At 35.5% G+C, this 25,229-nt stretch overlaps 1 protein-coding gene across 4 annotated transcripts; it reads left to right on the top strand.

The window, feature by feature from the left end:
• Positions 1-382: 382 nt before the first annotated feature.
• Positions 383-24,729, top strand: LOC107858756 (probable sugar phosphate/phosphate translocator At3g17430). 4 transcript variants are annotated; one of them, XM_016703531.2, is made up of 10 exons: positions 383-613; positions 1,597-1,893; positions 5,554-5,661; positions 18,360-18,391; positions 18,472-18,522; positions 20,198-20,259; positions 20,353-20,614; positions 22,080-22,345; positions 22,421-22,515; positions 24,266-24,729. In XM_016703531.2, exons 2-10 carry the CDS (start codon positions 1,810-1,812, stop codon positions 24,434-24,436), a joined length of 1,131 nt encoding a protein of 376 aa, XP_016559017.1. In that variant the 5' UTR covers positions 383-613; positions 1,597-1,809; the 3' UTR covers positions 24,437-24,729. The 4 variants fall into 4 exon arrangements, with proteins under 4 accessions (XP_016559017.1, XP_047262365.1, XP_047262366.1 ...); XM_047406409.1 differs by lacking the exon at positions 383-613 and adding an exon at positions 18,892-18,934 and having other exon boundaries at positions 1,598-1,893; XM_047406410.1 differs by lacking the exons at positions 383-613; positions 1,597-1,893 and adding exons at positions 18,088-18,209; positions 18,892-18,934.
• Positions 24,730-25,229: the final 500 nt, after the last annotated feature.

The raw sequence follows: 25,229 nt of genomic DNA on the forward strand, positions 1-25,229 counted from the left end.
AGGACCTACTATTTTGAAATGGAAGAAGTATTTGTCAATTTTGAGAGTTTTATTACTTTTTTTTTTTTGCACTATCCTCAACATTAAATAACTGTATAAAATATTAGTACTAACTAAAATTAAAGTTTAAAATATTATTAATAAAGTTAATTTAATAAAATAAATATCTAATAAGAGTTTTTCAAGCTATACGTTAAGTTAATAAAAATCAAGTAAAATAAAATAGTATGATTTTTTTATATTGTTGAATACTTAAATTCTAAATTTTAAAATATTAAGTTAATATAATCTAATTTAAATTTAAAAATTAATGAAATTGACTTTGGTAACGAAACTTGACAACTATTTTGGAAGGGAGTGAGTATAATTAATTTGTAGGACCGTCGGTAGTCACTTGCACCTCTTCCCAATCCTTGTGCATCCCCTCTTGGTTATCCAGGTCACACAATCACTGTGAATACTGAACACGGAGCTGGTAATCGTTTTGCTAGGGCAAACAGAGCAATCGAGAGAGTATTCAATCAGATCCAACGGCGACAAATCATCGGCAATCTCGCCGGAAGCCGATCTCCATCTCACCATTTCCACTTCTTTCTCCTTGTTTCCATTGTCGGTATGCATTCTTAATCTGAACGCCTGTGTGTATAAGACATATGTGTGTGTATGTTTTTTCTCCTTTTGCGCTAATCAACTATTTCAGCCTTAATTTTCGTGTGTCGATGTTCCTTGTATCATCACTACTTTCTCTTTTTTTTTTTTCTGTTTTATTATTGTTATTGTTCGTAGTAGTAGCTTGTTTTGCTCGCTCACAACACATCCTTACGCGGCTTCGTTTAGTTTTGCTGTTCATATGTTTTTCTATGGTATTTGTTTTTTTTTCTTCTTTTTCAGTTTTGTTTGTTACTGGTTGCATTTTTTTGAATTCGCTTATATTGCTTTTCGTTTCTGCAATGATCAACAAGAAAATTTGATCGTTCATGACTTAGGAGTGATAATTTATTGCTTACTTTGTTACCAGATATCCCAATTAGAAATTTGTCCAACTCTGTTAATTCTACAATAAGGTAAAAGAAAATTTGCGGAATGTGAGCTTTTTGAAATGTTCCGTAGCAAGTTCGTTTGGTAAGTTTTGCGTTAATTGCAGGGTGTAGATTGGCAAATCGAGAACCCTATTTCTTAAACCCAATTTGTTCCTAAACATTAGCTTCTTCCGGATCTTCTTATGGAGTCCCCTTCTTAGCCAGATAGTCTTATAATTTGCATCTGATGGATTGCCAAGTTGTATTTGCCATCTGCAATATCTCATGCATGCATTAGGTAACTATGCATGCATATTTAATAAGTTGTCTTGCAGCAGGCTTTTTACCTTTTCATGGAATTACATGCTGTTAAAATTTATATTTTCTCATTCTCGAAAAAAAAATAATTATATTTTCAACGTTATATACGTCTTTTTTGAAAGTCCAAATAGTCCAGTTTGCCTGTTTTAGTGCTTACTTTGAATTTTGATTTATCAGGTTGTTTTGATAGTGTCGTTAGCTAATAAAGATTCCTTGTGATATTTGTAAATTTGATATGTGACACATTTATCTCCAGATTTTATCAGCCCATGTTTCTATGATGGCATATGCTAAACCAAAGCTGGTGCATTCTGATCATCTTTAAGGAATGAATACAGCCGTTGAACTGAATTTTCACCTCGTACCTACACAAATCTCATGGATTTGAGTTGATTGATTTTTGGATTTGAGGAATTTCATTGTAATATAGGGAGGTGGAGCTACTTGGATCACCACGTGACTTGCAATAATGATCAGCAAACAACTTTTATTGACTTACTTTTATCTCTTTGTCTATATTGTGCTTTCATCAGGAGTTATTTTGTATAACAAGGTATGTGCCTTTTTCCAAGTCTTTCGTGATTGTTTTCAACTTCATTGGATTCATGAATAATTCTTTGTCAGCTAGAATACATTAATATCTATAGCTTCAAGGCATTTAAGCAACCTCATATATAAAAGAAATAAAATACAAAAGGGAAAAAAGAAAACTATAATTAGATTTAATCTGCGGTTCAGACATCTCTGAGAAGAACAACCAAAGTGTCAAGCTGTCACGTCCCAAAATAACCCCTAGGTGTGACTGGCTCCCGTCAACACCACTTGTCGGGAGAGCCAATTTTCTATACATTCACAATATCTACAAACACTGAGATGAAAACATATAAAACTCCACATACACGAAATAATCATTAACGCAGGGTAATTATCCAACAAGATACCGCATAGCGATTTATGAAAACGACAATAGTTTAGATAACAAATCTCTAACCCAAGTTCCACACTAAGTTCATGGAGCATCTAAACAGAGTTACATGAGTTCAACTTCTGAGCATGCAAACCCAACGAAAGGAAATACAAGCTAAAAATAACCAAAGATGAATGACAGCCTTCACGAACAATGCAAAGGCTCACCTCAGCGACAAAATTCACACGTAAAGACAGTCAGCCACGAGCCTCTCTCTGCAACCGTATCTGCAGGTATGCAAGTAAGGAGTGAACTATATATAAATATAACTCAGTAAGATCATCAGCCAGCTACTTTAAGTACTCCTGGAACAAATATTAGAAAATACAGCAGCACCAAGAACCTAAAGTCATTACACATAGAAATTATATCATAATAAGGTGACCAATGAGGCCTAACAATCCTTTATCAAGCACCACATATCTCAATACAATTTACACCAAGTACTTGTCATAATTTATAATTAAGTAATTAACCAACACCAGGAGTTCCAGGCAACATACACAATGTACCGAACGCATATCAATAGTATACACAATACTCAGGGAAGCATACACAATGTTCCATATCAAATCAAGAAGCATACACAATGCTCAAGGAAAGCATACACAATGCTCAAGGGAAGCATACACACTGCCCCATTAAAACCAAGAAGCATACACAATGCTCCAATCTCATAGCACACAAATGCATCACATCACAAAATATTTTATAAAGGAAATTTTTGTATTCTTGAACATAAAGTATATGCGTCCGGCCTTGTACCAGTTCTGGCAAGCACACTCTTGTCCCAACACATGGACCGGGCAGGCAAAAACACAATTTTAAAACAATATTTGATAAGCAAGCACTGAAAGCTTAAAGCCTCACTTATCTCGCCGATGACAAGTTCTCCAACCTATTAATGCGTGGAACACCAACCAAATAGCCTCCAATGGCTTCAATCTATGTAAAAATATTAGTAAATGATATCAATTATACTGGTCGGGGTCAAACGATAATATCCGCAACTTTCAGTCCTATTGCTATTCTTATGATGCTAAAAGAAGTAAGGTAGTAAAAACATGCAACCATTTGCTAGTAGTCCAAAACGAGCTTTCGTAGCCATTCCAAACGGGACAAAGGACACAAATTTCATTATTTCCCATTTAAATAACCAAACAACATGAAGGGAACTGGATGAGGAACCACTGTTTTTCATTTGAGAAATTATCCGAAGTTGATGTTAGTGCGAGCAAAGCTCTCACATGAGGTATCTTGGGAATAAAAATGCAATAAATAATGAGGGAGATTTGAAAGCCAATGATGTGACCGTTATGTATTGTTAATTCAAATGTGGTCCCATTTGGTAATAGAAGGTAGGTCAAACAAATATTGGAGGGAAGTGATTAGACATGACATGGAGCAGCTTCAGCTTACTGAGGGCATGACCCTAGATAGGAAGGTGTGGAGGTCGCGGATGAGGGTAGAAGGCTAGGATGAGTGCGTTGGTTGTAGCAAGTAGTTAGAAGAGCTCATGTATAGCTTGGTTAGTAATCCTAGGATTGTGTCCATAGGTAGGAGCCCCTAGTCAGGAGGGTTTGGGTGTGATGGGTGTCTTTGGTCTGAGTATATGTTGCTACTAGGTGGGTGTCCTATTTCAGATGTCCTATTTCTTATCTCTTATTCCATATTGCGCTTATTTATCTTATGTCGTATTGCTCTGATTTTTATTTTATTATGTCTTATTCCTTATTTATGTTATGCCATCCATCTTGCTTCATGTTTCATTACGCTCTTGTTTACTATCCTTTATCTTGAGCCGCGGGTCTATCGGAAACAACCTATCTACTTCGGAGGTAGCAGTATGGACTGCGTACATGTTACCTCCCTGGACCCCACTTTATGGGATTACACTGGGTTTGTTGTTGTTTGTGATGTATAAACTATGAATCTATATTGGTTCTGTAGAATAAGGCGCACATGTTTCAAATTGCCACTTCCTCACTCCGACGTGCCCTTGCCACATTAGCATACTAGTGTCTTGGCTTTTCCAATATCATGCATTATAGGAGTGACACACAATAGGGCTTGTCTTACAAACTTCATTTGTTAAAGACATATCCTAGTGATTGGTTTGTATCTTTCCTTCTACTCCACAACTAAAAATAAAGTGGTATTTATTTGATGCCTTCTACTCCATAATTTTTGGATTTCATTAGTACTCTAGATTTAGAGGGAACCAAAACAATTTTTTTTATTTATTTTTGCCTACTTGTAGGAAGGTCTGGAGGACGCGAATTAGGGCGGAGGATTAGGGCCAGTTTGGGTCACTAGTGTAGGGAATTACTTGGTGGGGGTTTTATTTCTGTTATGATTCCGTGTTCCATGTTTTATTACGAATCTGTGTGCTTTCCTCTGCTTTCCTCTGATTTATATTACTTATGGGTGCCGTATTTATGTTATGTAATCTGCTTCTGTGCTTTACTATGTGTTTGTGTGGTATCTCGTGCCTTGAGCCGGGGGTCTATCGGAAACAACCTTTCTACTTCTTTAGGGGTAGAGGTATGGACTGCGTACATCTTACCCCCCCCAGACCCCACTAGGTAGGAATACACTGGGTTTGTTGTTGTTGTTATTTTTGCCTACTTGTGGTTGTCTGTGTTGTCAAAACGTGCTTAAAGCACGCTTAAGCCTTGAAGCGAGGCTCAAAACATATAAAGCACTTTGCTTCGCTTAATGTGCAGGCGAGTTTCAAAACAAATGGAGCACTTTGCTTCCCTTAATGTGCAAGCGAGGCTCAAAATGTGTGTAAAGCATGCTTAAGCTTGATATTTTCACTTTATCGTAAATTTTTTCAATTTCTTTGTTTATATATTTGTCATTATGCTTATATATATATATATTATCTTTTTCCTTTGTACCTTTTTTTTCATTTAAATGCATGTTTTATTTGCGTGTAAAGCCCCAATGGACTTAGGAGCTCTTTTGCTTTTGATAATACTGGTGGTTATGCCCCTATAATTATGCATTTACTTGATTCCTTTTTAATGAAACATCTTACTTCTTCAAAAAACAAAGTGACACTTGTCTTGGTAGGAGTGGGGTGTTTCTTTTTTTTACCGTCTGTATTTGTGCATTGTAAGCTTTGGAGAAGTTTCTATTGGATACATTTAATCTATGACTTAGGTGTAATTCCTTTACTTTTCAATATCATCAATACAAACTAATGATTTTTTTTTTTGCCATTTGTTTATGCTTTTGCAGTGGGTACTTTCTCCAAAGTATTTCAATTTCCCATTTCCAATTACACTTACCATGATACATATGGGCTTTTCAGGCTTAGTGGCTTTCTTTCTTATCTGTGTCTTCAAGGTATGGTAGTTAAGAATTATTGGATTACATTGACATTTTTCTATTACTCTTTTCTCATATTTGCCTTTTGGATGATAACTTCTTGCTACTCTAATTATTGTTGACACTGTTGTCAAAATGGTTGCTATTTTGAGATTGCTAGGCAGTATTTTGAGAAATATAAGAGTAGATTTTATTGAATTGTGTATCTACATATTACACTGAGTCTTTATTTATAGACAGTACATTTCAATCCCCTTTCAATTCGGACACTATATTAAAACCCTTTTCCAAGTAAGATTCTATGAATTATTTATGTTCATACTCCAATTCTAACCCTCCTCCTCAAGCTGATGCATGCATGTCACTTGTACTGAGCTTATTATAGATTTAATTAATATGAGGACTAGTGAGAGACTTAGTGAAGATATCTGTAAGAAAATTAGTAAGGACTGGTAGAGGCGTTTGGGGGATCTCACTTGAAAAAGAACAAATGGAAAGAATGGTTGAAAAAGTAGTAAACGTCGCCAAGAAGACGATTTGTTGCTGGAAAGATTTTTGAAAACTGCTATAAAATATATGGGTCATCTCAAAATCAAGACACGTGTAGATCTTAAACAAGAGAGCTACCAAAAAACTAGTCGGAGCAGGCTTACGTGCTAGCACGTGGTCAAATCTCGCTGAAGGTGACGACATCCTAGGCGTTGCGTGGAGATGCATGCGAAATCGACTCACAGTGGCCCTAGTTGGGGTTTAGGAAGACACTAGACCTCCTGGTGTTAAGAGTTTCACATCGAAAAAAGGATGGGTAATTGATTTCCTCATATGGACTTTGAGCAATCCTCCCCTCATAAGCTAGCTTTGGGCCTAAGATCTATTATTTACATGGTATCAAAGCTACGCCCATCCCAATTTTTGATCTTTGATATTGGGCCCCTATAATATATTGTCCATGCTCTAGTTAATTAGATCTGCCCATGTGGGGGAGTGCTAGGAGTCCCTCATCGAAAAATGGATGGGTAGTTGGTCTTCTTATATGGATTTGGATAATCCTTCCCTCATGAGCTAGCCTTTGAGTTGAGTTTGGCCCTAGATCCATTCTTTAAATGGTATAGAGTCAAGTCCATCACAATCTTTGTTCATCAATGTTGGGCCCCCAAAATATATTGTCTACGCTTCAATTAACTAGATCTGGGCGTGCGGGGGAGAGCTAAGAGTCCCACATCAAAAAAGAGATGGATAGTTGATATCCTTATATGGAATTGGCAATCTTCCCCCCAAAAGCTAGCTTTTGGGGTTGAGTTTGACTCAAGATCCATTCTTTACATAGTATCAGCGTCAGGTCCGTCCCATTCTTTGTTTATAGATATTGGCCCCCCATATTATATTGTTCACACGGTCTGGGCATGCGGGGGAGTGTTAAGAGTCCCACATAAAAAAAGGGATGGGTAATTGGTTTCCTTACGTAGACTTGGACAATTTCCCCTTTACACAACTTCTTGTTTCTTTTATAACTTCGTTCGTTCCGTAACTTGATTGCCAGCAATTGCTCAAACATCTGTTAGCTGGCGGTGTTTCACCGCCAGTGTGCATGATCTTATACGTTAGTATTCATTTTTTTCTCTTTTGTCCAATTGTTGTAATTCCTTATGGAGATCTTTAATTGCCTCAGAGACATTTTGATTTTGATTTGCCTTCAACATTATCACGTTAGCTATCTTTAGTCTCACATCAAAAGAATTTATCAATTACTTTTTCTATATTTGTGGACGCATAAGAACGTGGTTTTTCACTTGTTGAAAAGAGCATAACACCACCAACATTTGCTCCAATCCGAGTTTAAAGTTCATCTGCTTTTTTGAATGAGGTTTTTTTCCTTTTCGAGAAAGTAACTGTGCGTGCTTCTTCAAACTCAATCAATTTCATTTCAATCTTTTGCTTTTCTTTTCTGACTTTCTTTTCCATTGCAAAAGTGCAATAATTAAAGAAGAAAACAAGATGATTTGGCTGAATAATATTGCTAGGACTCTTCAAAAATGTCAATGACTGCATGTTGAATTTTCCCAAAATAGTGTATTTTTTTTTGGAGAATTTGACCCGCGTGTGGCAGCAAAAGTGAAGAGTCTGTGCAACTTAGATTTTGAGTTGCAGTAGGTGTGTTAATTATACCAGTAATCATCTCTGAATTATTCAGCTAAACTGTCTAACTTTCTTCTTTAATTATTTGCTTTTGCCATGTAAAATAGACCAGAAAGGGTAGGCAAAAGATTGTAATAAAATTGATTGAGTGTGAGCAACCACATACTGTTACTTTCTCGAAAAGAAAAAAGACCTTGTTCAAGAAAGCGAATGAACTTTTAACTTGACCCGAAGAGGATGTTAGCGTTATTCTCTTTTCACCGAGTGGAAAACCATGCTCCCATGGTACCACATGTATCGAAAAAATAATTGATAAATTTTTTGAATTGATGCTAGAAAAATGCCAACGCGTTCATGTTTATGTGGGAAAATCAAATATGTTTAAGGCATTTGAATATCTCCGTAAAGAATTACTGGTGTTGGATGAGAAAGAAAAACAACGAATACTAAGAAATAAGATCATGCACCCTAACTTAGAAATACTGTCACATAAACACCGGTTGGAGCACCTGTTGGCAATTAAGTTGCGGGCAGAAAAAGTTAAAAAAGAAAGAAGTAATTGTGTTAAAGGCCGAGCTGCTCAAGTTTGATTTAAATGTTCCCTCAGAGTCAAAAGAAGAGAGTGCTTAAACTCGTTATTATCATTGAGGTGATAATTGAAGTTCTTGAATTTGGAGAATTTACCACCTATCGAGTCTTATAATATGGTCAATTCTTATCTTTGTTATTAAGTTCATTATTAATTTTCCGTCGTCATCCATTATTCAGAAGTTTTAGACAACAAAATGAAGGGTTATCTAGTTGTTGTCTTTAATGATTTTTTATAATGAAATGAAAAAACATGCCAAATTGCTTGTTGTTTTATTTTTCATTTACATGTATAGTTTCTTCTAATGTCAACAACAATACCCAATGTAATCATACATTCCTCAAGTGGTGGTCGAGGGAGGGCGACATGTACCGACTACTAAACCTTACCCTTACTTTGTGAAGATTGAGAGGATATTTTTAATAAACCCTTGTTTCAAGTAATGATAATTTAAAAATCATCGCCATAAAGTTTAATGATACAATTGAGAGTATGGATCGATCTTAACAGTGCATAAATAAGGAACTAAATTTGTTAAGCCAGCAGGCATTGTCAATCTAAGGATTAGCATTGAAGTGGATCAGGTGTTAAATCATACCTTGTGAAGTTTGGATGGATATATATAAGACATGTATTTTTATGGAATAATCTAATTATAGGTCGAAAGTGTATTAGGAAGCACAATATTATGTGAGTTGTGATGTATGCACTATGTGATTTAGTATGTCTGGGCATACAACATCACTGAAAAAAGGAAATCTTGAGAATAACACGAAAACTAGTAAAGATGTCAGAAAAGGGAAGTAATTGGCTCAACAACTTCAATTAAGCTAATCAAGGTAAAAAATTAACAATAAGTGTTACTAATCAATGATGTAATATCATATCATGAGGTTTTATTGAGCTAGAATAGTCTAGGTCTTTTTCTTGAATCAAATTTGGAGAAAAAATGGGTGCCCCAACCTTATGCGTGATGGGAACTTAGAGAGTACGGGGATGAGTGCACACTGGTTGTCTTTGATCCATCACTTTCACAATTTTCACTTGCTCAACAAAAAGATTTCAATTGATTTACTAATCTAGCCAACAGAAGGCATCATTAAAGGTTACAGATGAAACAATGGAACATACCGACTTAAGAACACAAGTACTCGATAACCTTCTATTTCTTGGTTTAAAACCTTCGATAAATGGACAACCACTAGCGATTGGAGACTAACAACTATCGACTTAATAACAAAGACAAGAATTGACCATATTAAAAGAGACTCCATAGCTTGTAAAATCTCCTCCAAATTCAGGAACTCCAATTACCACCTCCTCCATGATAATTATGAGTTTAAGAATTCGCCCCCTCTTCTGGCTCCGGGCAACATTTAGATCAATCTCGTGTAGCTCGCCCTTTACACAACTTCTTGTTTCTTTTATAACTTTGTTCGTTTCGTAACTTGATTGCCAACAACTGCTCAAACATGTGTTATCTGGCGTTGTTTCTCTGCCGGTGTGCGTGATCTTATACGTTAAGTTAATATTCGTTTTTTCTTTTTTGTCCAATTGGTGTAATTCCATGGAGATCTTCAATTGCCTCAAAGACATTTCGATTTGCCCTCAACATGATCACGTTAGTGATTTTTAGTCTCACTTCAAAAATTTTATCAATTGTTTTTTCTATATTGGTGGACGCATAAGAACATGGTTTTTCGCTTGGTGAAAAGAGCATAACACCAACATCCGCGCCAATTCAAGTTTAAAGTTCATCTGCTTTTTTTGAATGAGGTTTTTTTCCTTTTCCGAGAAAGTAACCATTTGTGCTTCTTCAAACTCAATCAATTTTATTTCGATCTTTTGCTTTTTCTTTCCGACTCTCTTTTTCATTACAAAAGTTCAATAATTAAAGAAGAAAACAAGATGATTTGGCGAAATAATATTGCTGGGAGACTACAAAAATGTCAACGACTGTATGTCAGATTTTCCAAAATAGTGTATTTTTTAGGAGAATTTGGCCCGCATGTGGCATCAAAAGTAAAGAGTCTGTGCAACTTAGATTTTGAGTGGCAGAAGGTGTGTGAATTATACTAATAATATTCATCTCTGGATTATTCAGCCAAACCATCATACTTTCTTCCTTAATTATTTGCTTTTGCAATGTAAAATAGACCAGAAAAGGTAGGCAAAAGATTGTAAAGAAATTGATTGAGTATGTGCAAGCACACACTATTACTTTCTTGAAAAGGAAAAAGACCTTGTTCAAGAAAGCGAATGACCTTTCAACTCGACCCGAAGAGGATGTTGTCGTTATTCTTTTTTCATCGAGTGGAAAACCATGCTCCTATGGTACCACACATATCGAAAAAATAATTGATAGAATTTTTGAATTGATACTAGAAAATTGCCAGCGCGATCATGTTTATGTGGGAAAATCAAATGTGTTTAAGGCATTTCAAGATCTCCGTAAAGAATTACAAGCGTTGGATGAGAAAGAAAAGCAACGAATACTAATGAATAAGATCATGCACTCTAGCTTAGAAATACCGCCGCATAAACACAGATTGGAGTACCTGTTGGCAATAAAGTTGCGGGCAGAGAAAGTTAAAAAAGAAAGAAGTAACTGTGTTAAAGGCCGAGCTACTCAAGTTTGATTTAAATGTTCCCTCAGAGCCAAAAGTAGAGAGTTTTTGAACTCGTTATTGTCATTGAGGTATTAACTAAAGTTCTTGAATTTTGAAGAGAATTTATTACCTATTGAATCTTATAATATGGTCAGTTCTTATCTTTGTTATTAAGTTCATTATTATTTTCCCATCGCCATCCATTATTCCGAAGTTTTAGACAACAAAATGAAGGGTTGTGTAGTTTTTGTCTTTAATGATTTTTTCTAGTGAAATGAAAAAGCATGCCAAATTACTTGTTTTATTTTTCATTTGCACGTATAGTTTCTCCTAATGTCAACAACAATACCCAATGTAATCTTACATTCCTCAAGTGGTGGTTGGGGAGGGCGGCATGTACGAACTACGAAGCCTTACCCTTACTTTGTGAAGATTGAGAGGATATTTTTAATAAACCGTTGTTTCAAGTAATTTTAATTTAGAAATCGTTGCCATAAAGCCTAATGATACAATTGAGAGTATGGATCGATCTTATCAGTGCATAAATAAGAACTAAAATTTGTTAAGCCAACATGCATTGGCAATCTTAGGGTTAGCATTGAAGTGAATCAGGTGTTAAATCATAATATCTTGTGAAGTTTGGATGGATATATAAAAGACATGTATTTTTATGGAATAATCTAATTATAGGTCTAAAGTGTATTAGGAAGCACAATATTATGTGAGTTGTGATGTATGCACTATGTAAATTTAGTATGTCTGGGCATACAACATCACTTAAAAGAGGAAATCTTGAGAGTAACACGAAAACTAGTAAAGATGTCAGAAAAGGGAAGTAATTGGGTTGACAACTTCAATTAAGCTAATTAAGGTTAAAAAAAGTAACAATAACTGACTAATCAACGATGTAACATCATATCACGAGGTTTTATTGAGCTAGAATAGTCTAGGTCTTTTTCTTGAATCAAATTTGGAGAAAAAATGAGTGCCCAACCTTGCGTGAGATGGGAACTTAGAGAGTACGGGGATGATTGCACACTGGTTGTCTTTGATTCATCACTTTCACAATTTTCACTTGCTCAACAAAAAGATTTTAATTGATTTACTAATCTAGGCAACATAAGGCATCATTAATGATTATAGATGAAACAATGAAAAATACTGACTTAAGAACATAAGTACTCAATAACCTTATATTTCTTGTCTAAAACCTTCGATAACTGGACACCGATTAGCAATTGGAGACTAACAACTATCGACTTAATAACAAGGACAAGAATTGATCATATTAAAAGATTTCATAGCTGGTGACGTCTCCTCCAAATTCAAGAACTCCAGTTAACACCACCTCCATGATAATTATGAGTTTAAGAATTCTCCCGCTCTTCCGACTCTGGGCGACATTTAAATTAATCTCGTGTAGCTCGTCCTTTACACAACTTCTTGTTTACTTTATAACTTTGTTCGTTTCGTAACTTGATTGCCAGCAAGTCAAACATGTGTTAATCTGGCGGTGTTTCACCGCCAATGTGCATGATCTTATACGTTAGTATTCGTTTTTTTCTCCTTTGTCTAATTATTATAATTCCTTATGGAGTTCTTCAATTGCCTCAAAGACATTTTGATTTGCCCTCAACATGATCACGTTAGCGATCTTTAGTCTCACTTCAAAAGAATTTATCAATTACTCTTTCTATATTTGTGGATGCATAAGAACATGGTTTTCACTTGGTGAAAAGAGCATAACACCAACATCCGCTCCAATCCGAGTTTAAAGTTCATCTACTTTTTTGAATGATGTTTTTTTCCTTTTCGAAAAAGTAACCGTGCGTGCTTCTTCAAACTCAATCAATTTCATTTCGATCTTTTGCTTTTCCTTTTCGACTCCCTTTTCTATTGCAAAAGTTCAATATTAAAGAAGAAAACAAGATGATTTGGCTCAATAATATTGCTAGGACTCTTCAAAAATGTCAATGACTACATGTCGGATTTTCCAAAAATAGTGTATTTTTTTTAGAGAATTTGACCCGCATGTGGCATCAAAGTGAAGAGTCTGTGCAACTTAGATTTTGAGTGACAGTAGATGTGGGAATTATACTAGTAATCATCTCTAGATTATTTAGCCAAACCGTCTTTCTTCTTTAATTATTTGCTTTTGCAATGTAAAATAGACCAGAAACGGTAGGCAAAAGATAATGAAATTGATTGAGTGTGAGCAAGCACACGCTGTTACTTTCTTGAAAAGGAAAAAGACCTTGTTCAAGAAAGCGGATGAAATTTCAATTCAACCCGAAGAGGATGTTGTCGTTATCCTCTTTTCACTGAGTGGAATACCATTCTCCTATGGTACTACACATATCGAAAAAATAATTGATAGATTTTTTGAATTGATGCTAGAAAATTGCCAACGCGATCATCTTTATGTGGGAAAATCAAATGTGTTTAAGACATTTCAAGATCTCCGTAAAGAATTACAAGTGTTGGATGGAAAGAAAAGCAATGCATACTAATGAATAAGATCATGCACCCTAGCTTATAAATACCGCCACATAAACACAGGTTGAAGCACCTGATGGCAATTAAGTTGCAGACAGAAAAAGTTGAAAAAGAAAGAAGTAATTGTGTTAAAGGTCGAGCTGCTCAAGTTTAATTTAAATGTTCCCTCAGAGCCGAAAGAAGAGAGTGTTTAAACTCGTTATCATCATTGAGGTGGTAATTGAAGTTCTTGAATTTGGAGAATTTACCACCTATCGAGTCTTATAATATTGTCAATTCTTATCTTTGTTATTAAGTTCATTTTTAGTTTTCCATCGTCATCCTTTGACTTAGAAGTTTTAGACAACAAAATGAAGGGTTATGTAGTTGTGTCTTTAATGATTTTTTCTAATGAAATGAAAAAACATGCTGAATTGTTTGTTTTATTTCTTATTTACACGTATAGTTTCTCCTAATGTCAACAACAAAACCCAATGTAATCTTACATTCCTCAAGTGGTCATCGGGGGAGGGCGGCATGTACGAACTACGAAGCCTTACCCTTACTTTGTGAGGATATTTTTAATAAACCCTTGTTCCAAGTAATGATAATTTAAAAATCATCGCCATAAAGCTTAATGATACAATTGTGAGTATGGATTGATCTTAACAGTGCATAAATAAGAACTAAAATCTGTTAAGCCAACAGGCATTGCCAATATATGGGTTAGCATTGAAGTGGATCAGGTGTTAAATCATACCTTGTGAAGTTTGGATGGATATATATAAGACATGTATTTTTATGGAATAATCCAAGTATAGGTCTAAAGTGTATTAGGAAGCACAATATTATGTGAGTTGTGATGTATGCACTATGTGAATTTAGTATGTTTGGGCGTACAACATCACTTAAAAGAGGAAATCTTGAGAATAACACGTTCTAGTAAAAATGTCAAAAAATGGAAGTAATTGGCTCAACAACTTTAATTAAGCTAATCAAGGTTAAAATAGTAACAATAAATGTTACTTCCTCCATCCCATTTTATGTGTTGCCATTTCCTTTTTAGTCCGTCCCAAAAAGAATTTCATTTTTTCTTATTTAGTAATTATTTAACGGTATCATTCCCATTTTATCCTTAGTGGGTCCTATTTTATAAGAAAAGACAATTTAAAAGTAAATTTTAAGAGGGGCAATTTTGTAAACTTTACAATGTCATCATTTATTTCTTAAACTCCGTGCCCGGTCAAATGACGACACATAAAATGGAAAGGAGGGAGTACTAATCAACGATGTAAAGTCATATCATAAGGTTTTATTGAGCTAGAATAGTCTAGGTCTTTTTCTTGAATCAAATTTGGAGAAAAAATAAGTGCCCCAACCTTGCACGAGATGGGAACTTAGAGAGTACGGGGATAAGTGCACACTGGTTGTCTTTGATCCATCACTTTCACAATTTTCGCTTGCTCAACAAAAAGATTTCAATTGATTTACTAATCTAGACAACATAAGGCACCATCATTAAAGATTGCAAATGAAACAATGAAAAATACTGACTTAAGAACACAAGTACTCAATAACCTTCTATTTCTCTTGGTCTATAACCTTCGATAAATGGACAATGACTAGTGATTGGAGACTAACAACTATCGATTTTTATAACAAAGACAAGAATTGACCATATTAAAAAACTCCATAGTTGGTAAAGTCTCCTCTGAATTCAAAAATTCCAGTTACCACCACCTCCATGATAATTATGAGTTTAAGCATTCTCCCCCTCTTCTGGCTCAAACAACATTTAAATCAATCTCGTGTAACTCGTCCTTTGCCCAACTTCTTGTTTCTTTTATAACTTTGTTCGTTCCGTAACTTGATTGCCAACCACTGCTCAAACATGTGTTATCTGGCGGTGTTTCTCTGTCGATGTGCATGATCTTATATATTAGTATTCGTTTTTTCCTCATTTGTCCAATTGTTGTCATTCCTTGTGGAGATCTTCAATTGCCTTAAAGACATTTTGATTTGCCCTTAGCATGATCTCGTTGGCTATCTTGAGTCTCACTTCAAAAAAAATTTATTATTTACTTCTTCTACATTTGTGGACGCATAAGAATATGTTTTTTCACTTGGTGAAAAAAGCATAACATCAGCATCTGCTCCAATTGGCTTCTTTTGAATAAGGGTTTTTTCTTTTTCGAGAAAGTAATCGTGTGTGCTTCCTCCAACTCAGTCAACTTCATTTCTATCTTTTGCTTCCCCTTTCCGATTCTCTTTTCCATTGCAAACGTTCATTAATAAAGAAGAAAATTAGATGATTTGGCTGAATAATATTGCTAGGACTTTTCAAAAATATCAACGGTTGCATGTCGGATTCTCTAAAGATAGTGTATTTTTTTGGAGAATTCTATCCGTGTGTGGCATCAAATGTGAAGAGTTTGTGCTACTTAGATTTTGAGTGGCAGTAGGTGTGTGAACTATACCAATTCCTCTCTGGATTATTCAGCCAAACCATCTCGCTTTTTTCTTTAATTATTTGCTTTTGCAATGTAAAAATGGCCAAAAAGGGTAGGCAAAAGATTGTAATGAAATTGATTGAGTGTGAGCAAGCATACACTGTTACTTGCTCGGAAAGAAAAAAGGCCTTGTTCAAGAAAAAGAATGAACTTTCAATTCGACCCGAAGAGGTTGTTGACGTTATTCTCTTTTCGAGTGGAAAACCATGTTCTTATGGTACCACATGTATTGAAAAAATAATTGATAATTTTTTTGATGTGAAACTAGAAGATCGCCAACGCGATCATGTTGATGTGGGAAAATCGAATGTGTTTAAGGCATTTGAAGATCTTTGTAAAGAATCACAAGCATTGGATATGAAACTAAAACAACGAAGAATAAGATCATGCACCTTGGCTTAGAAATACCGTTGCATAAACACAGTTTGGAGCTGTTGTTAGCAATTAAGTTGCGGGCAGAAAAATTTTAAAAAGAAAGAAGTAGTTGTGTTAAAAGGTTGAGCAAGAAGGGAGTTTTTTGAACTCGTTATTGGCATTGAGGTGGTAACTGTAGTTCTTGTATTCGGAGGGGAATTTATCATCTATTGAGTCTTATAATATGGTCAATTCTTGTCTTTGTTATTAAGTCCATTGTTAGTTTTCGGTTGTAATCCATTATTAAGAAGTTTTAGACTACAAAAATAAGGGTTATGGTGTTGTTATCCTTAACGACAGTTTGTTTTTTTCATTGTTTCGTCTTTAATGATGCTTTGTAAAGGAATGAAAAGAAAAATGCCAAATTTCTTGTTTTATTTTTCATTTTCACGTACAGATTCTCCTAATGTCAACAATACCTAGTGTAATCCCACAAGTGGGGTAGGTGGAGTAAGGTGTTTTCGATCTACAAAGCCTTACCCCCCCACCTTGTGAAGATTGGGAGGATATTTCTAATAGACCCTTGGCTCATGTAATGATAATGTAAAAATCATCGCCATAAATGTTAATGATGTTATTGAAAGTTAGGATTGATCTTAACGGTGTTTAGGCTAGATAGCATAAATAAGAACTAGAATTGGTTAATCCACCCTGCATTTCCAATCTAAGGATTAGTATTAAAATGAGTCTAGTGTTAAATCATACCTTGTATATTTTGGATGGAATATATAAACTACATACGTATTTTTTATGGAATAATCCAGTTATAGGTCTAAAGTGTATTAGGAAAGCACAATATTATGTGAGTTGTGATGTGAAGAAATTCTTGTATAAGATTTAATTAGGACTACCAAACTGCCAATGCAGAGTAAAACAATTGCCAGGCTATAGATATACCTTTATTATCTAGATCCCTAAAAATATTTAGTGGAAATAGTTTTTCAACTTGTCGAAGTATTTTAACTAGCTTTTGACAAAAATTTATGAACCTTTTAATCGGAAAAGACACTAGGCAAGGCACTTCTATCCTGGCAAGGCAACAAAAATGCATTGGAGAGAGAGAGACAAAAATGATTAACCTAACAGTACTTCTTATTTGACATTTAAGGTTTTAACACACACATTAAGATGACTATAGATAGCATTAATCGTAAGGGGTATTTGGCTAAATTACCATTACCCTTTGAGTTATTAATGACTGTGTGTCTTATTGTAGTAGTAAGGGCCCCATTGGAAGAAAGATAATTAATGTCTTTCTAGTTTTCCTAAGTGACAAATATTTTATTTTGAACCAATTTTTTTTTTTTCTTTAGCTCAATGACAGATAAAAAGGACAAAAAGGAGTATGGGGTGGGGTGGGGTGGGGGCTGGAAGCTGCATGGTCATGGTTTATTTATAGATACAAAAATTTCAACTAAATAACATCAGAACAGAATAAGTATGTGACAGTATTCGACGAAATTACTATTAAAAAAAAAATATCTGAAGAAATCATGCATTAGATTCTAGTGCTGTATGCTAATTTGATAGAAAATTCTTGGACAGATTTTGGCTTCTAGTGCTGTATATTAATTCGGAAGAAAAATTCTTGGACAGATTTTGGCTAAGTTAGATTCATCTGAGATCTTGTTGGTCTATTTTGAATGTCATGCCTAGTTACTCTTCATCATGATCTTTAACATTGTTGATGAATTCAATTGTTTGAGTAAAGTACTGTGCGGTTGCAAATTTATCCTCTTTACACCGCCATGTGGCCTTGGAGAGACATTCGTGGCCATGCAAACGATCTTCCATTGAGAATCTTGTAGGTCTCTGTGTGCTAAACGATTACAGGTGTGTTGTCGGGTTTAACTTCTGAATTTGGTTCATCTTTTAGTTTGTCTATATTGGCAAATTATAATTTTTCATGTCTGATCTTAGTGCTTTGATTCTGGTATTAAGGATCATCTAGCTTTCCTTTTAATTCTTGATTATCTTCTGCAGGTTGTGTCACCTGTCAAGATGACCCTTGAAATGTGAGAATTGCAGATTTGAACTGCTTTTACTCTGAAACGCATCTTTTTTCTCATTTCTCCATTTATTATTGAATTTTCAGATATGCAACGTGTGTTATTCCAATCAGTGCTTTCTTTGCTGCCAGTCTCTGGTGAGCTCTCTATTTTGAGTAGCTAGAATACTTACTGGCTTTTCTTATGGGTTCTGTCATTCATGATCAATTGTGACTTGTTAGTATTTATTCGTTTTAAATTGGAGAGATTCCTGTTAGACGTCCGGGGTCTATTGGAAATAGCCTCTCTACTTCTTCGGAGGTAGTGGTATGGACTGCGTACATTTTATCCTCCCTAGACCTCCACCAGGTGGGAAATCACTGGGTATGTTGTTGTTGTTGTAGATTCCTGTTACACGGATTTTGTTATATTTTTCTTTATATTCATCTAGAGCTTCATATAATGTGCTACTAACAATGTTTTGTTTTTAAGTTTGACACTTTTGACTATTGATCTTCCATACGTAGATACATCACTATTTCACCCTGGGTTGGTCTGGCAGAAACAGAGGTCAAGAATCTGAACTAATTGAAGATTTCCCCTAATTATGAAAGCTTTTGTATCTGCTGTTCCATTCTTTACATGGCTGATCAGCTTCTCTCATTGTCTGATCAAACCTAAAATTGATATTTCCTTACCTTTAGAGGTTGCTTGAGCTCACATTTCATGTTTTCTCCCACAAAACAAGAACAACGGGCATGCTCATACTAGCGGAAATGTTCTACATTAAGTACAATGAGATTTTGAATCTTTGGCTTGAAATTGCTGAACTGTTTTATCTGCTGAGAGTGACCTAGAAATTAAATGAGAATTACAGTGTACTGGCTATCTCCTGGATGCTATGATTAATAATAATTCACAGTTATAATTAAGAAAGTCCCGTACCTGCTCAATTGTTATCAATACAAGTGGAATTAATCTACTAACACATGTTATTGTTTAATTCTATTTTGCTGATGACAGAAGTACTTTTTTTGGTATCCTTTTAGCCCTTTTCCAAAACTGTTTTCAGAAATGTAGGCATTTCATATTTCAGGTAGGTGTAAATAGTAATAGCTGATTTCATACTACAGAATTATCTTACACCTTTCTGCTTGTTTATGTTGGTGGGTGGATACGTTAGCTTCCCTTGATCCTTTCTTTGGCACTTCTTGTTTCTGTACTAAAATAAAGATAGAAGCGTATTAGGCCAGAAATAGGGATGATGATAAAGATGGTGGACACCTCCATCTGTGGGTCATTGTGCCTTTTTAGAGATTGCTATTAGATGGTTATACCAGCCTCATACCTCAGCAAGAATTTTCTGCTTATCTCTGCTGAGCCTGCAAGCCCATATGGGAACATACAAAATCCACGTGAAATTTTCTTATTCTTTTAATAATTATTCTTTGCAATTTTGATATTTTTCTCTGATTTTTTCTAAATCTTCTCCTGCAAATAATCTTTTCAATTTCAAGGCATCTTTTTCTAAAAGATAAAGAAATGTATGATTATGTATCGGGCAAAAAAATGTACGGAACTACCTGCCCCACAAATCACTCTTCATAACCATTGTACCCTGAGTTAGAAGACAAAAAGAAAAGAAAAAAGTATCATCCTGTGCAATTGCCATCTATTGTTCTTTGGCTGGCAGTATAATTGATTTTAACTTTCTTGTTCTTCACACTCCGCGGTTCTTAATTTCTAGGAGAGAATTACAATTGAAGATGAATGAGTTGAGGCTATGAGGTAAAAATTATCTATCTCTGAAAGGTGCATATTTTGTGCTCACAGGTTTGGCAACACCGCATATCTATTCATTTCTGTGGCCTTCATCCAAATGCTTAAAGCTCTGAGTATGTCTGTATACTGTACTCTTTTCTAGTTACAAGTTACTGTTCTTGAGAATCTACTGAATGGATGTAGCTTTCTCTGTATTGAAATGACAGTGCCGGTGGCCACCTTTGTCATGGCTGTTATTTGTGGAACTGACAAACTAAGATGCGACGTATTCTTGAACATGTTTTTGGTCAGTATTGGTGTTGTAATATCCTCCTATGGGGAAATTCACTTCAACATAGTGGGTACAGTTTACCAGGTGACTGGGATATTTGCTGAGGCTCTTAGGCTGGTGTTAACTCAAGTTCTTCTCCAGAAGAAGGGATTAACACTCAATCCTATCACCAGTTTATATTACATAGCTCCATGCAGGTATTCCACTTCCATATTCTAAGGTTGAATTATCTGTTTACGTTCAAGCCCGTGTTTTGTTCAGGTTATGATGAGTTAGAACTTAGCTGGCAATGATTCCGAGCCTTCCCCATGTTTACCACACTCTCTAAATTAGGAGGAAAAGGACAGCTTTCCAGCAGGGTATAGGACCTTTCTTTAGATTGGTATCTTTTAATGGGTTGGAGTAACTTCTTGATTGCTTCCGACTACAGTAACTGCTGATACATTCATATCATCCTACTGCACCTAAAGTCTGTTGAACTATGTATCACATTATGTAAAAACTTAAGCGGTTAGAGGAAGGATTCTTCTAATACACTTATTTATTTATTTTAGTTTTGCCGTAGACAGATTTGACAGAGACATTGAACCTTGACATTGTACCAAAACATTCATTTGTCACAATTTGCATAAACAATTGTACACAAAGATGGAGTATGGAACTGTTTCATAGAGAATTGATGGATTTTATGATGAACTGTTGTCTGCTGCTGGTGTTGCCAAAGTAGATATGTGTTGATAAACTACGCCAAAGTTAAAAACGTTGATAGATCCTCTGGTTCAAACAGCATGGGTGTGTTGCTTCTGGGTGACCTTGGCATGCTTACCAGTCTATATATCATATGCAGTCCTCCTAACTTTTTTGTTATTCCGCATCTGTTTTCTATTATCTACACGGGATTGTACTTAAAGGACATATTTGATGAAATAAGGCATCTAATATTTACTTGCTTTATTTCTAGAAGGATATGGTTTCACACTGCTTAATTCACTTTAGAACTGAATCCGTTGTGTTGGATAGACTTGCAGCAATAGGGTTGTGTTTCTTCTATCCTAACTTGTATTATATACTTTTAAGAAACCAGAGATATTATCGTTAAGTATCTGTTAAAATATAATTCTAAGTCGGGGATCTATCGGAAACAACCTCTCTACTTCACCTGTGGTAGTGGTATGGTCTGCGTATACTCTACCCTTCCCAGTGTATGAAATACACTGGGTATGTTGTTGTTGTTGTTGTATCTGTTAAAATATAATCCTGTGTATAAATCTTTCCTGCATGCCATGCATAAACATATTATCTTGGCATTTATGAAGTCTAGAAAGTGCTGTTGATGTTTACAAGGTGGATATCTACTTGGTAGTTTGATTGTGGCCGTGTTGGTAACTGTAATGTGAATGATTTCCTCTATACATTGAGATAGAAATAGAAGGTTTATCTGTATGCTGTGATATGCAGTGGCCGTTTTACATATTTGCTTACAATTTCCTCCAAAGTGAGGTATAGCTTCTATAAACTACTGGCTTCGAAGACAAACATACTCTGTGTTCGCAATGAGTGAAGAGTAATTTCGTTTATTTCAAATCTCAGTCTTCTGATGTCTAAAGTCTCATGCAAGTGATATTGTCTTGATTTCTTATCATTTTTTATGTTTTTATGCAGCTTTGTCTTTCTTTTTATCCCATGGTATCTTCTGGAGAAGCCTGAAATGGAAGTGTCACAGATCCAATTCAATTTTTGGATTTTCTTTTCGAATGCACTTTGTGCACTTGCTTTGAATTTCTCAATTTTCTTAGTGATTGGTAGAACTGGTGCCGTAACTATTCGCGTGGCTGGTGTCTTGAAAGATTGGATATTAATTGCCCTTTCAACTTTGATATTTCCGGAGTCAACGATTACCACTCTTAACATTACAGGCTATGCCATAGGTAAGCTTACTATTCCTTATTTATGGGAGCTTTATGCTAATAAGCACCAATTGATGAAATTTTGTTTTTATTTAGCATTATGTGGTGTCGTGATGTACAACTACTTGAAGATCAAGGACGTACGAGCATCTCAGCTTCCTGTAGATACTGTTTTAGATCGAACAGCTAAGGTCAGATTACATTAGGACTTCCAGACTATGGCTTCTTCTTCTGTTTTTCTGTTTCATTTTATTTCATCCATTGTTTTCCTGGTCCTTCCCACTTGTGAGATTACATTGGGTATGTTGTTGTTTTCGTGGTTCGTTTTCTGATTTTTCAAGAGAACATAGGCATATCTGGATGCTTCTTTTGTTTCGTAGTGAGTTGGTGTTTCTTGTTTCAAGCATCAAAACTGAAATATAAACCAGTTATCATCCTATTGCATTTACAATACAAATTCTGCTTACAGAAGAGCTGCATTATAAATATTTCAAATGTGGCAGACGCTTATAACACTTAATACCAGCAATGGATAAGCTTACTGTACATCTTCAGGCTCTCCAACTCCCCCCTCCTGCCTTTTCCTGGTTGAGGTCAAGATTGCTATTGGCTTGCTCTATTGTTTTTAGGCCTTATCGTTTTTTTTGTGTGGAGAGGTCAAGGGTAGGTTTTCTAACCCAATTGCTTGGTGTGTTCGTCATATTTGAAGTGAAAGAACCTGAAAAGAAATATATCTGATTACATCACATGCATCCTTTAGGGTTTGTCCCGAATTTCCTACTTTACCTGATTTTCTACCACAATTAGAATTACCTTTCTTGGCGGAAAAGGTTTCCTTGTAGGAAAATATTTCTTCCATATTTGGTTTATTCTTGCTTGGGGGAAAGCTTTTGGAATTTTATAAATTGAAAATCCGGTATTTGCAACCATAACACAATAACATCCACAATGTAGTCTTTTAGGGAGTCTTGTTTATGGAGAGATTTTTCTCTCTATAGGTTTTTATGTTTTCCTTTTCCTTTATAATATTAGATTTTGCCTATGTACGTCAATATGTCCAAACCCAGATCATATCATAGTGTCTTTTTATAGTTGTTTTTCTTTTGTCATTTGATTTATCATCTCGGTGGTTTGTAACTATTAGCTTCTGCATGACGCTCTAACGATTTCGAACCCAACACATCTAAGGGTATATAGTATCGCAATCAATTGAGTGAAAACTATGAGAAATCTGAGTTCAAATTTAAGCAAAAGACACACTAGGTGATTTCTTTCCTATCCGCCTTAATGTTGGTACAATGGGTTCCAGTATACGTATTAGTGGTAGGTAGTAAGTACCTAGTACCGGTGAAACAGTCGAGGTGCACTATTGAATATTTGACGATATGTGCCTTGGCGTGGAAACCAACGTTATTAGGAAAAAAGGTGACATGATTGGTTAATATTGTCTGTCTTCAGTGTGTCGAAGGATCATTTAAAGTCCTGAAGTTCAGAAAGCTCAGATAGGACACTTTGTGTCGCATAAGCTGCAGTTTAGTGTAGGCCAGGTACTAATTCGCTGTGGTTCAGTGTAGGCCAGGCACTAAGTCGTGCACCTCATCACCCATGAGTTCTATCTTGAATCGAGCAATACTAAGCAACAAATACAATTGACGACTAAGTATGCTAGTTAAGAAGAACCTTATAAATTCATTTGCTACTTTCTTTTTCTTGAACTACATATATACTTTTATTTTCTTGCACCCTTTTTAACTAAAGCTCACTCTTGAACTGCATCTTGCGCATAAAACCCCATAGACCCTCGCCCTTCTTAAGAGTTTTTTCCCTTTGACAACCCTGCCGTCTTTGTTAATTGTGAGTGATTCGACTTTCTTATGATTTTCCTTGGGAAGATTGTTGTACTATTGGAAGTATGCCTTATCTGTACTTTACCTTCTACAGGAGCTTAAGATGGAGAAGATGTCATCTGATCTTTACTTGCCAGATGATAATGCCGATCTTGGGGGAAACAGTACGAAGAATGGTTCTTCAGATCCAACGGTGGATGAGGAAGCACCTTTAATACCTTCAACTAGGATCTCTCATCTTGGGCGAAGCAACCTCTCATCGTGAGCATTATATGTTTCTCGAGATGTCATTTTTGGTGCAGTTTCAGTTGTCAGATTATAGATCAAACGGATTGAAGAGAGCAGGTCTTGTGCATACACCCTCCCACCATTTCGCTAGGAGTTGCATTTCTTTGCAATGTGCTTAGAGCTATTAACACTTGTAAGGTCATATGTTGTAATATTTTAGGGCCATTGACATTCAACGAACTGTTATTCTTTTATTCACACAACACACTCAAAGCATATATGCATATTGTCATCATACATGCAATTTGGTTCGTACCTTGGCAGTCTAAAGTTTGAGAGTGTTTCAGCTGAAGTCTCATCATTACCGTCATAGAAGGAAGACAGGTCAACCAGTTGAGTTGAATAGGACCATTTTTTGTTGCAATTTCTTTTATTTATCTATGCTAGGGTGACAAAATTAGCGGATAAAAGGATGGTCACCCAAACTTGGCCTATTTTGACTCGTTCAGTTTAGCCCAGCCTACTCATGTGACCCCCTAGTCAATGCTATTGAATTGAAAGGAATGTAACCTAATTTTTGATAATGCAACCACATTGAATCTGACTCATTTAATTTCGGCAAGAACCAGCGTTGCAGAAAAACAATATTGAAGTATAAGTTTAACCTTAACAAAAAAAAAAATTTCAATCCAACTTCAAAGTATCTTCTTTTTTGTCTGCTTCAATTCATCTTTTGCGAAGCAGCGCATTTTTTATTTTTTTGATTTTTCTTTTTTTCATGTAACCAACCATTGACGGGTTAACATAAAGTGTACTCCATGTTTTAGTAG

The sequence above is a fragment of the Capsicum annuum genome, chromosome 2 (assembly GCF_002878395.1).
Source record: "Capsicum annuum cultivar UCD-10X-F1 chromosome 2, UCD10Xv1.1, whole genome shotgun sequence".
In the NCBI taxonomy this organism is placed as follows: domain Eukaryota; kingdom Viridiplantae; phylum Streptophyta; class Magnoliopsida; order Solanales; family Solanaceae; genus Capsicum; species Capsicum annuum.